This window comes from Anopheles cruzii, chromosome X, assembly GCF_943734635.1.
Source record: "Anopheles cruzii chromosome X, idAnoCruzAS_RS32_06, whole genome shotgun sequence".
NCBI classification, from domain to species: Eukaryota; Metazoa; Arthropoda; class Insecta; order Diptera; family Culicidae; genus Anopheles; species Anopheles cruzii.
In genome coordinates, this window is record NC_069143.1 from 6,113,253 (window position 1) to 6,125,775 (window position 12,523).

The window sequence follows — 12,523 nt, forward strand, 5'->3', positions numbered from 1 at the left end:
AAATTTTCAACTCAATCGAACCCCCAGAACTGAGTTGAAATGGATAGGAAAAGTTACCCTAGTTAAGTGAGATGTAATTTAAGATTTTTGTCTTTTCGTTTGTTAGTTTGAGTGTCTGTTATTTGTCCAGTTTAGTGTTTCCCTGCCAGTCAGTCCGTCCGTCAAACGGTCTGTCCAGTAGGCTGTCTGTTTTGAGAGTATAAGGGAAATGGTGCTCTCCACACGTGTGGGGCTTTGTCCATTTCAAGGTAAAGTGCTGTACCCTGTCTCAGCTAATAAAAAATTAGAGAAATGGCGCACTCCATATTCGCGTGGGGCTATTGATTTCCATTTCAAATTACAGTTTATCTCCTGCAAACTAAAGCTCAGAACCCTCTTGTTCTGTTTTTTATCGGGTTCAGTTTTGTAAAAACCAAGGAAATAGTGCACTCCATTTGAATGGGGCTTTGTCTCTATTTCAAATTTGTTTTGAATTTTTCTTCGTTATAGTGTGGGACATATCCTTTTTTCTATTCTGATTTCCGTATTCGTTTACCCGATATGTCCTATTTAAGCCGCACTCGATCTGTCAGATTGTGGGTGAAGAAAATCGCGCTGACGCTTATTTCCCTTGAATGGACGACGTCGGAAAGCGGGGCTGATCCTTGCCCGTGCATGATCATTCGGGATGTCTGGGATCGCTCGAACATTTTTTAGCAAAGCGTGTGTTGTCTTAGGACCACGGGAAAAGACAGGTAGATTCGCGTTTTGAATGTCGAGGTAAAAAGAGCAATGTTTTCCTCCCTTTTTTCGAGCGAAGGGTTTTAACGCGCAGAGCGTCGGTGCCGTATACCTGACCACGAAGAGGGAAATATGGCGATAATGGCGTTTTTTTTTTGGGAAAGTTTTCGGTCCCCGTCGGTTTCTGCGCTTTCGCATAGTTTCTCCTTTTGTCAAAGGTAAATTTTAACTGAAAAGTGAAGTATAGTGCCCGTGCGGGGCAAAACGTGTTTCCTTTGGTGGGAATGAAGCCTTACGTGGTAAAGCGTTTCTTTATTGCCTCTGGAAAAGGCCGCTGAAAACCGTGTGATTTTAACAAAAAAAACGACGGTTTTTCACCGACTGGAGGCTCACAGGTGATTTCACACCATACAGCGGGTGATCAGGCGACACCGATTCTACGATTTGGCATGATGGCCTATTGATTCATGGGTGTGTGAAGCGATATATAGATGGGAAGAACAAAAAAACGATGAATTTTACTTAGCTTATATTGATGGTCGATCTTTGAGAGCAAACAGCGGGACGACTATATAGCCAACACTCCCGTTGGTAGCTCACACACGCGCACACACGCGCACACACGCACACACACACACATATATATATACAGGGTGAATATAAAAAAATGCAACAAAGTAAAACGCCATATTTTTTTCATTTTTGATTCGATTTTATCGAATGAAAGCAAAAAATGTCGGAAATTTCATAAAATTTTAGAACAAATTAGGTTTGTTCGAATTGGCCACCTTCGGCATGAATTATGGCCTTCAAACGGCCAATGAAACCGTTACACGCTGCCCGCAAGTGGCTCTGCGGTATTTTGTCCCATTCTCGGCGAAGCGTTTGCTTGAGGTGATCGAAAGTTTGGTATTTTTTAGTTCAAACCTTGCTTTCTAAAATACCCCAGGCACAATAGTCCAACGGATTGGCATCCGGAGATTTTGGTACCCATTGTGCGGTGGAAATGAAGCGAGGAACCTCATTTTTTTACCATTCTTGGGTGGCGCGTGCTGAGTGCGATGGTGCTGAGTCTTGTTGAAATGTCCAAGGTCTGCGACCGAAATGTTTGCGTACCCTAGGCTGCAATACACTCTTCAGAATATTTTCGCGATAATATTCGGCATTTATTTTGACGCCACGGTCGATGAATACGAGCGGAGTGCGACCATCGGCTGTTATGGCGGCCCACACCCTCACCATGGCCGGCGCTTGAGTTCTGGTGGCCAACCGAAGGTGTAAATTTTCAGCTGACCTCTCTGGCAAGTAAACATGATCATTTTATTTGTTTACAAACTGCTGGATAACGAATGGTTTATCATCGGAGAAAACCAAATTCGCCAGTTCACCACTTGCGGCCAAGCGAAGCAAGTCTTTGGCTCTTTCGAGTGTAACTTTTTTTTGTGCATCGGTAAGATCTTGCACTTTTTGGAACTTCAAAGGGTTTAGTCCAAGCTCATTTTGCAATATTTGCCCAATGGCATACTGCGATATGTTCAGCGCACGAGCCATTTCTCGGCCACTGCGACACGAATTTCGATGAAGTCGCTTCTTCACTTTTCGAACCATTTCGGGTGATGTTGCTGTTTTTTTTCGTCCACTCCCTCACGTCGGGCTACGCCACCAGTATCACTGTAACGAGCGATGGTACGAGACACAAAAGATTTATTAACATTTAAATGCTGGAGGGCTCTAAAGATAGCCACTTGTGGTTTTCCAGCCGAATATAATGAAATCATACTGTTACGGTTGAGTTCCATCACGAATAACTTTTTTTCTGTAAAATTCCCACCAAAATGCTTTTGTACGCTTATAAACAATAAAATGAACTGTCACTGGTATAAATCTGACAGCTGTCGGACGAGAGGTTTAGAAATGACAGCAGTCTGAAGTTTGTTGCATTTTTTTATATTCACCCTGTATATATATATATATAGACGGGGAGGATCGCAGGGGAGGCTTTTATTCAACACAGCGAGTGATTAGACGAATCGGGTCGCACCTTCAAACGGATGTTTGTCATCGATCCCCGCCGATCCGTCGCCGGTCTGATCGTAATAGAATATAGATCACGGTCGAACCGTCACCCTTCGGTACTAGACTATCCAAAACTCCTGATAATGTAGTTTTTCTACACTATTTTCGCTTTTTCTTGCGTTCTCCAGCCATCGGATAAAAGGTCCCTGCGGTCAGATGAAAACCGGGGCTCCGGTGCAGACGCGCTCTGCTTGATTTCGCTCAGCTCCAGGATGATTTTTCCGTAACTAAACTATGCAAAAAAACTCACGTCAACCCTCAAACACTTCTACCCTCTGCACGTTGTTTTGGTTTAACTTTAAAGCGCATTTGAAAAGAACCTTGCACTGTTTCCCTGACTTTTCTGGTGCCTGAAACTCTAACCCCGCGGTCCCGATGGACGCAATAAACCTTCTTACAGTCAGAAATAAGTTCGACCATTGGAAAGGAAAAGGAAAAATGAGAATCATGCGTCTGCAGGCACCTCTTTAACCGGCTCAGAGCCGACAAACCGAAACAGTCCGAACAAAACAAAAAGAGGAACATTTGCAACGAGTGTCAGACAAAGACTGGTGGATTTTTAACTCCCTCGCAAAGTGCGCAGCTTTTGCACGGGCAGAGCCAGGACAATAGCCGGTGCCGACGTCACGCATACAAGCGGCACACACCTGGTTCGAAGCGCTCGCATCATTTTCGGCGACACCTACAATCGAACTAGATCATTTCGTTATCGTAAACGTATCGAACCGGTCATCTGTGCCTCTCGTCGTCCGTTCTTCCTTCGGGTGTTCTGCTTCTTCTTTTCGCTTTTTACCACACCGAATCCTAACCTCGATTTTTAAACCACGTTCGGGCACCACGTTGCTGACGGAGTGAAAACCCATCAATTTCTATCGCGATTTTTACGGAACTCTGAGACGCAAGGCATATTTTGTACGTTCCGAAAAACGAGCAAACGAGGAACGGTTGTTGGTAAATCACGGAAGTGTAATTCTACGTTAAGATACACCGAGCACGTGTTTCGTGTTTGTGTTGTTTCGCGAGCGTCTTATCAATTGTTAGCGAATTATTGTTTAAAGAACATTTTGAACCGTGACTTAAAAATATCCCACAAATGGATCAAATCGCGAAAAAACCATTCGCATTTAATTGTGTATGTTTTATGTGCATTTCATTCCACGTGCCGGAGGTGCTGTCGCGCATTCGCAAACATCAAGACGAAGTGCGCGAAATTGTGAGCGCCCAGAACGTGAAATTTATGCGGAACGCCAACGACTACCGGATGCTGCTGGAGAGCGCCGAACTGTTGGAGGCGGAAATCAAAGAGCTGGTCACAGCGACCAGCCAGCTGAGACAAGAAGTCGAAAAGTCGAGCGTGGCCGGGATCGATCTGTGCCAGTATCAGCGTGATCTGGAGGAAGGCGTCCGCGGGTACGATATTGCCAAGAAGCTGCTCTCGATTCACGTTCTGTTCGACAAACTGAATGCGTACGAAAGGAATGCGGGGAATGCGTACGAAAAGCGTGCCCACATGCTGGGCAAGATCAAGACGCTGCTGGATAAGATCGAAGATCCGGTCCTGCTCGATCTGCACTGCTACCAGCACTTGAAACTGCGGCACGAAACCGAGTACGCTACGCTCGTCGACGATCTGAAGCAGAAGAGCACCTTTCAGAACACTAAATCGGTAACGATCCGCATCTGCAAGGACGAGACCGAACTGTGACGTGTCTCGGGTGTTTTTCAATAGCTCAATCGCGGTATCTTTCCATTGCACCGGTATTTAAAGCGCTTCGTTTTAAACATACCGTCGACTTTCAGGATTCGCCGAAGTGAGCGTGTGCCGACATCACAACGAGGCTACGCACAGCGTGGAAGAGAGTCAAGCTGCTGCTAGCCGCGAAGGCTTCTCCTAGATCAGCTGCAGCGGGGTAGCGGGCAGCTACCCCGGCACGAATTACACGGAAATTCAAAAGTCGCGAAAATGTTTGATCGGACCTCGTATATGCAAAAATACTCTATGTGGGAAGTGTACACAGAAGGAAGTGCACCTATGTAGACATCGTAACCGAAAGTGTAACCAATTAAGTGTTTTGTTATAGGATAATGTCTATAAAACCATTTATCGATTACAACTGCTTAACACGTTTTGTCATTGTTTTCGAGCGATTGGAGACTGAAAATCACAATAGGTCACTGCAGGTAAAGTAAAAAATCTTACACTCACTCAGTACAATAATTTTTGGGGAACCACGAGAAATTAGTAGAAGAAGTTTTTAATCGTCAGAACCTAAAAAAGGAAAAACATTAAAACCAAATCCGACACTTCCTGTAACCTGCAACGGGTTCGTTGTAACTTTTGCGGTTTTATAGGTTTCACTTATTTGCTAGTGTATCTCCCCTGCCTTATCAATTCAGTTCGTACTCTTTTGGTCACATTACGCTTCTGCAGCACGGTTGGAAAGCAAAATTGACGTTGTTACGTCTTTTTGTCTTGCCCATTCGTTTCGTATGTTAAACTCATCAGGTAGCTTCTTTAACATGCCGTTTATATTATATATGGCCATATGTGCATTATTTAACGTTATCAGTTTCGATATTTATTTTGCTGCGATATTTCAATTTTACATGTATCTCAATGTATCTAAAGCCCACACGCACGCTCTTGTTTTTTTTGTGTAGGTGGGACGCAGGTGATTTCGTTATCTGTTTAACTTACATTACGCAGCCTCAGGGCGCACTTTACATATTCTCTATTTTGAACGAGCAAATGCGATCATAACGGGGTTTATTATACTTTTTTATTCCTAATAGAAAATAAAACATCGCAAAACAGTTTCATTTCAAACCTGAATTCAGAAGCTCGTGATAAAAATAAAACATTGCCAGCGCAAACCTACTTACTTACATAGTTAGAGTAGAATAGAAAACATCGTTTCAAACAACAATGTTTCAATTTTGAAAGCATTATTGCAGTCATCGATAAACTTGATATCTATTGGTTGAAAATCTTCGAAAGCATATCGTACACCATCCTACGTTTATCGAACCAAAATTCTTTTTTCGATTTATTTGCCACGATCTGCTCATTATGTGAATATCTGAACGATATATGCTGAAACAATTACTATTGCACATAATTGTTATTTTATCGCATTCCTCATTTTTGGTAAATCTGTCACTTAAGTCCTATAGATTGAAATGAAAAATTAAAACCACAACGCTACACTGGAATATGAAAACACAGACATGATGAAACTGTTGGTCACGGTTACACGGTGCACACACGGTGTACACGCAGTAACAATAATTTTTATAAATTATTTACATACTTAACATTCGAAAGACACGGCACGACTTGCACTATGTGACATCCAGCGGTCTACAACATAGAGCATGGGCCGTTTATGTCGCGACTATTAACTCAGTGAAGTGTGCATACGAAAATGGTCTGCATTTTGTATCTCTGATATTATACAAGTTCTTTTAATGCTTGCTTTGTTTTGCTAGCATTTTAGCTCCAAACAAGACCTTACATGAACCACGATTTTCTGAAATACACTGAACTTCTTTCAAGTATACTGTGTCTTCCCTTTCTCTTGTTAAGCGTAACGCAAGGGTTTTGAGTTTCGTGTGTCTTTTAGGCAATCTCCTTCAAGTACTCTTGTATTTTTTTCAAAGCATACGTTTTGCGATTGGAACCCGTATTTTTCACACGCATATAAGCATTAAGAGAAGCCATACATTTTTTGTTCGGCGCTACGATACTTTTGCATGTACATGTCCTTATATCTACAGCGAATCTAGAGCATCCATTCGTCCAGTACATATAGGGTTTTTTTAAACATAAACGAAACCCCATAGATTTGAGGTACAGCCTTTGCTTTAAAATTTCCTTTAAACTAAGCACGAACACGGGATAAGGGGCTACACTAAATCATCAAACAGAAACCTTACTTGTATGACTGTGCATCTAACCCATTTGTTTCATCCATTATTAGGTATGCTGGTGATCACCTATCTTCTATTACCAAACAAACGCTGTGTTTTCGCAAACGATTCTCTTTACATCTTATAAATAACAGTGTGCTTGTCTATATACATGTATTGCAGGGATGTGGATATAGCGCTTGCAGTTTCATCATCATCAGTCGCGCGTGTTTGTTTTGTCTTCATCATCTTATCACTTGCTACTAGTAGCTCGCCGCCAGTTTTGTGTATCTTCGAGACATCATACTGTTAAATTATGTTATAAGTTGCTGTTCCTAATTTATTTAAATTGCATCACGCTCGAGCATTGTTATTCCACTGCATGCTGCTTGATACCCGGGTCAGATTAGACGGTCACTCCTCTTCATACACTACAGTCAAATGTCTCGTTGTAAAACCGGTTAAGAACAATGTCCATACAACCCTTAAAATAATTATTTTCTTTCCAAATGAAAAAGAATCTCTTTTTGGTGTTTACGAAACAACTAGCCTCGATGTTCTATCGGCATCAAAAAGTAGCACATACCTTACGAACAGCACCTGAATGCATTAAGCCGAAATTCCGCGGCCAGCATAGTCCATCACTAACTTTGCTCATGCTAACAAACATAAAAACGATAGAATCTTTTGCGATTCGGAAACAAATAACAAACAACATTAAAAGCATGGTCGGGAACAGATACATAATAAAGAATAGTCCACGCGAACACTACAAAAGTTCGCACTAACATAAGAGCATGCGTACGTGTTAGTCACAAAGAGAATGTTCCCTTAATCAACTTTTTCATCGTGTTCCCAACCAAGGTACCGGTTGGACTGGCGGTGCTGAACTTGAACTGAAAAAGGTACGGCTGCACATCCGGGTAGTTCGTATCGAACACCATGTCCAGCTCGGTCTGGTTCGGTATCTTCGGCACGTAATCGTGCCGGTTCATGATTTCACTGATACAGAAAATCTTGTCGGTGAGCATATCCCCAACGCGCTCTCTGCACACAAGCCGATCATCTTCGTTTGTGAGCGTGATCAGTTCAAGCCGTATCGTCCACACCTCCCATGGGATGCAGTCGGTCGTAAACGGCCAACGTGTTTTCTTACGCTGATAAAATTCAAGCGAAATCTGGCCCGTGCCACTGCTGTCGTTACTACGTAGCTGCCGGCTGAAGTTGCCGATTTCACGGCGCAACGTCTGTTCGAGCGCGGGTGATGTACAGCAAACATACGTGAAGTCGATAAAGTCGCAATCGACGTCATGGTAACCTATTGTACCGACCGAGTACATCGCTTCGCCCGTGTACATAAACTTCCCCAGGCTGCGATGGAACAGGATCGTGTGGAAAATGCTGGATACCGCCTCATCCACCTGCCGGCCTTCCATTCGCAAGTCAAAGGTTTGCGAACGAGCATTCATTCTGCAACTGGAATGATACTTTCAAATTGGCGGAAATCTAATGCTCAAACAGCTGTGTTTTCGTGTGATTCGGAACCCAAGAGGAAAGGAAAACGTTAACAATTTCTTAGACTGCCCACAACTATAAACTCAGAATTGAAAATTAATCGTATACCTGCGATAGAAAATGTGCGTACGAGCGAGATGTCAGAATGAGCATTGTTATTGCTATACAGTTATATTAAAAGTAGTAGCCGTAGTAGTAAAAGTATGTGTAGAGCTGGATGCTATCCATGTACCGTATTGTGTCGCCAAAGGATCCGTTACTGTTCCGTTCCTCCTGCAACCGATTTCTAGTTCAGCACGCAATGGATAGGCTTCTCCTGGTTACCGCTATTTTGTGTCTGATTGCCGTAAGGGTATCCACACCGCGGGATTGCTACCGGCCTGGATCTGAATCTGAACGAAACAGAGAAAGTATTAATGTTATGCCTTTTTCTTTTGCATATCTGCGGCTGCTATCACTCACATCTGAATGTGGAAAGTTCTTTACGTACGTTACGTTTTTTTCTCTATTATTATTAGAACGGGCAAAGCCGTATTAAGCACCTACTTAAAGTTTTGCATTCAAGTTGATGTTCTATCAGTTTTCGAACTGACTTCTTTCGCTTAGAAACCGGTTTATTGGAGCAGCGAGACGGATGACGATCTACGGACGAGCCACAATATGTTCTTTACGTAGTCTTTTTGCAAAAAAACTCGCCCGTGCTAGCAGAAGCTACCGTCGAAGACCTGCCTGTAGGTGTCTTCCACAATACGCAACAAACGGCGACATCTCACCGACCGCTGGATATAAACAAATATCTAGAATCATCAAACCTAAAAGAAAAGTGTACCATTTAGTTTGGATTACTTCAAGTTCAAGACGAAAGCATGATCGCTAAGCACAAACACCTTCACTGTTCGCGTACATTTGAACGGGAGATCGAAGTGTAGCCAGAGATAGAACTCGATGGGTTAGCAGGTAGTTCAATCATCACTGCTATATCTGCTTGATGTCTCTTGATGTACTCTAGATCCACTCCATTGGCAATACTTCATTTAGGAGTAAATGTTGTGAGACGTAGCCTGACTGGTACAACTACGGACTCTCTGATGGGGCTGCCAACTTTTACTTCAAATCCAAATAGAACGTATTCCACCAGACCTCCGTTTCTACCAAACGGACCGCAACCGTCGTTGCTGTGACCTTGGCCGTCATTTAAACGAAACGGTTGTCCATTGCTGCTTGGTTGTCAGTGGCGGCGGCAACTGGGCCCCTGTCCGGTAAGGCACCGTACAACTTCCAAGTACTGTTGAGGTCCTTTCTTTCTTTCTTTCTTTCTTTCTTTCTTTCTTTCTTTCTTTCTTTCTTTCTTTCTTTCTTTGTTTCTCTCTTTCTTTGTTGCTTTGCTTGTTTGATTGTTTGTTTGTTTTTTTTGTTTCTTTCTTTCTTTATCTATTCTTCTCTTTTTCTCGCTCTCTCTTTATCTCATTTAAAGTTGCATGTGGAAGATTGATCGTTTAGCGTTTGGTTGGCGAACCTTGGCTTAACTTAATTGGATCAGCGGATCACTATTTTATAGCTTTCAAAAGGAGTGTCGTACCCTACACAACCGACAAAGACCCTACACGAAACACGAAGGCAGTACATGACCGATGGGTGCATGCTTATGTGCACGAGAATTTGTTTGTGTAGCACCTTATCTGTCCACCACCGAAGGCCGTGCACCCGACCTGCCGGTTGCGGGCAGACCACCAGACAGGTGTCAAAAGCCACAGACGTAGAAAAAAAACGAAACCACACGATGAAATCACAACGAACTTAACTCTTCAATCCATCCGTCGGAAGATTATTGTTTCCTTCATTGTTCAATAGTTGATTGTTTTGCCTTCATACAAACACAGCAGTGTTGCAATCGCTCGTCCAATCGCGCCAAAAGTACACTGAGAATCGAACATGTTGATGGTGATGCAGGGAACGAACAAGTTTATAACATCATATGCGCGCTGCAACAGTGCCAATAGTAAGCGGAATTATAAATAAGTGTTTTCGCAGTTTGCAGCAGGTCGCATTCGATTGGCAAAACAACACTTCGTCACTAGTGAGCCATGAATTCAACTCCGTCTGTTTCGAATAAGAAAAGGGCGATTTCCCACTCACACAGCTACAACCCTACTCCAAGATGCATTCGTCCTGCTGGTCATTGTTTTTCACTGCTCGTGGATTACATTTCGCCGTTCGCTTTTTCGACACAGTTCGGGCAGAAGCAAACGTACGTTTTATTGCCATGTTCCAAGACGCACAATCCAAACATACACAAAACAAACACATAGCACACTCTTATTGCGAAACTGAGGTGATGAAAGTACAAATCATTTTATAGTTCATGTAAACACATAAACAGATTTCACCTTGAAGGAAAACAAGTTCGAAGGTTAGCACAACAAATACTCGGGGGGTACAGCTTAAGAATGCCTTTTTTGTGGCAATGATTGCTTTATGGTATCCCGACCACATAAATAGTTGAAAACGCGTTTCATTTCAACAGTTCAACAGCAAACACCTCACATCCACTCTCCGCTTGCAAACTACACTGTCCATCGTAGCCACGTTTGTTTTGTTAAATTTTGAGACACATACCTAAGAATAAAGACAGTTGTTAGCACGACTGCATCTTTCCTTTATGAAATCACAAAACTAAATGCTCAGGACTGCTGAAACCATTAAATAACAATTGAAGATGTAAACAATAAAAAACCACTTTTGCCATCACCAACATGTTGCTGTCGGCGCTCTCAGTACCATGCTCCGATATAACAAGTTTAAATTCCGCAACATGACACCATATGTACAACACCTATTCAGAAATGTTATTAACTCCACCACAATTCAATTGCAGCCATTTTGGCGTCCCGGGGATAACCTCGTCCATTCCTCCCTGTCCAACTAACTATAGTTTATCTGACTTTATATAAACAAGGTGCACAAGTCCTAGTAACTAACTGTCTTCATGAAACCGTGCAGTTAACAATACATGGCTGACGCGAATCAGATGATGCGCAGAACCTTTTTAGAACATAGCGTGTGCGTCGGACCCCTTCCTTTTGTACTAAAATCACAATGATCCCGCCGTATGACTAAACATTCTCACTGCGATGCCACACGGTGCATAACTGTGACACGTAACACGTAACTTAGTGTCAAATCTGTCATGCGTATAACGTCGTGTTATAGGGTCTGCTGAGCCACAACGCTTTTGATACCTGGTCGCTGTACTGTCAAAATTGTTATATGAGGCTGTTATATCTGCTGTTATGCACCGTGTGGCATCGCAGTCACGCATGGTGATGATGGCTAAAGAATGTAACACTAAGAACGACAGCAGGTATGTTTGTAATTTTAGAAACTCATTTTGATTGTGGCACAACGCCAACATTGCATTATGTATGTTGTATAAACCCTAGATGCTAAAGCGGTTGAATGCCTTCATCCGCCAACATTTGAAGCCGGCAGAACGGCTGATCGCTATCGACGCAGGAACACCCCTCCGGAGGCGACGACAACGACTTCTGGCAGGAGGAATGGACTGGCGAAGGACAACGACCAGATGCCAGTAGATACCAGCGATCATCTCGCTGCGTTATTCGGAATGTTGCGGCTTGGGTCAGCGAGCTACATGGACGAATGGAGGTAACCCCAGGTGCCCAGGTGCTCTCGGAGCATGGAATTTTCCGAAAGTATCTACACGGGAACGGGTATACACGATCCCCTGACTACACCTGGTGCACTGGGGCTGCGGAGTCAGCGAAACAAGTCACATTCTACTGCAAGTGGTTCCAGACGTACACCGACTAACAGGCGTCCACCGAAGACAATACAGCTCTATCACCCTCTAAAGTTCCTCGTCACACCGCGTAGCTCGGTAAAAAATGGCTATAGTGACTTCCGGACTATTCTCGTAGATCATTTCGATCGAGCGAAAAACAAATTATTGAAAAGTATGCCGAAAGTATGCTTGCCGTGAACTAAGCCAGTCTATGCCTAGCTTAGTCCTATCGACCAGCCCTCGAAACTGCATGCCACTTATTGCGCGGCACTCTCTTCGCAGAGCGAACGCTTGTATGGGCGAACTCATCCGATCCAGCGGCGCACCGAGTCACCTCGCGCAGCCACTGCTCAGTAGCAAGCAACACTGCCTATGGTACTACAGTTCTTTCGCCACCTGGGGCCGGGAGCAGATTAGCCGCTGGTCGTTGGTGGTCCGCCCTCTACCGCTCGCTGGGTCGTCTGGTCTCGTAAGCGATCCTTCCGATGCCGGTTATTCTGC

General features: G+C 43.5%; 1 protein-coding gene across 5 annotated transcripts; it reads right to left on the reverse strand.

The window, feature by feature from the left end:
- Positions 1-4,991: 4,991 nt before the first annotated feature.
- On the reverse strand, positions 4,992-10,795 carry LOC128267698 (autophagy-related protein 101). 5 transcript variants are annotated; one of them, XM_053004790.1, is made up of 4 exons: positions 10,709-10,795; positions 9,108-10,607; positions 8,683-9,032; positions 4,992-8,612 (listed from the first exon to the last, which is right to left on the reverse strand). In XM_053004790.1, the coding sequence occupies exon 4, from the start codon at positions 8,172-8,174 to the stop codon at positions 7,518-7,520; it is 657 nt and encodes a 218-aa protein (XP_052860750.1). In that variant the 5' UTR covers positions 8,175-8,612; positions 8,683-9,032; positions 9,108-10,607; positions 10,709-10,795; the 3' UTR covers positions 4,992-7,517. The 5 variants fall into 5 exon arrangements, with proteins under 5 accessions (XP_052860750.1, XP_052860825.1, XP_052860668.1 ...); XM_053004865.1 differs by having other exon boundaries at positions 9,108-10,202; positions 10,608-10,793; XM_053004708.1 differs by having other exon boundaries at positions 8,683-8,862; positions 8,936-9,032; positions 9,108-10,793.
- Positions 10,796-12,523: the final 1,728 nt, after the last annotated feature.

Coding starts and splice junctions, on each gene's coding strand:
- LOC128267698 (XM_053004790.1), bottom strand. CDS start 8,174: ATGAATGCTCGTTCGCAAACCTTTGACTTGCGAATGGAAGGCCGGCAG.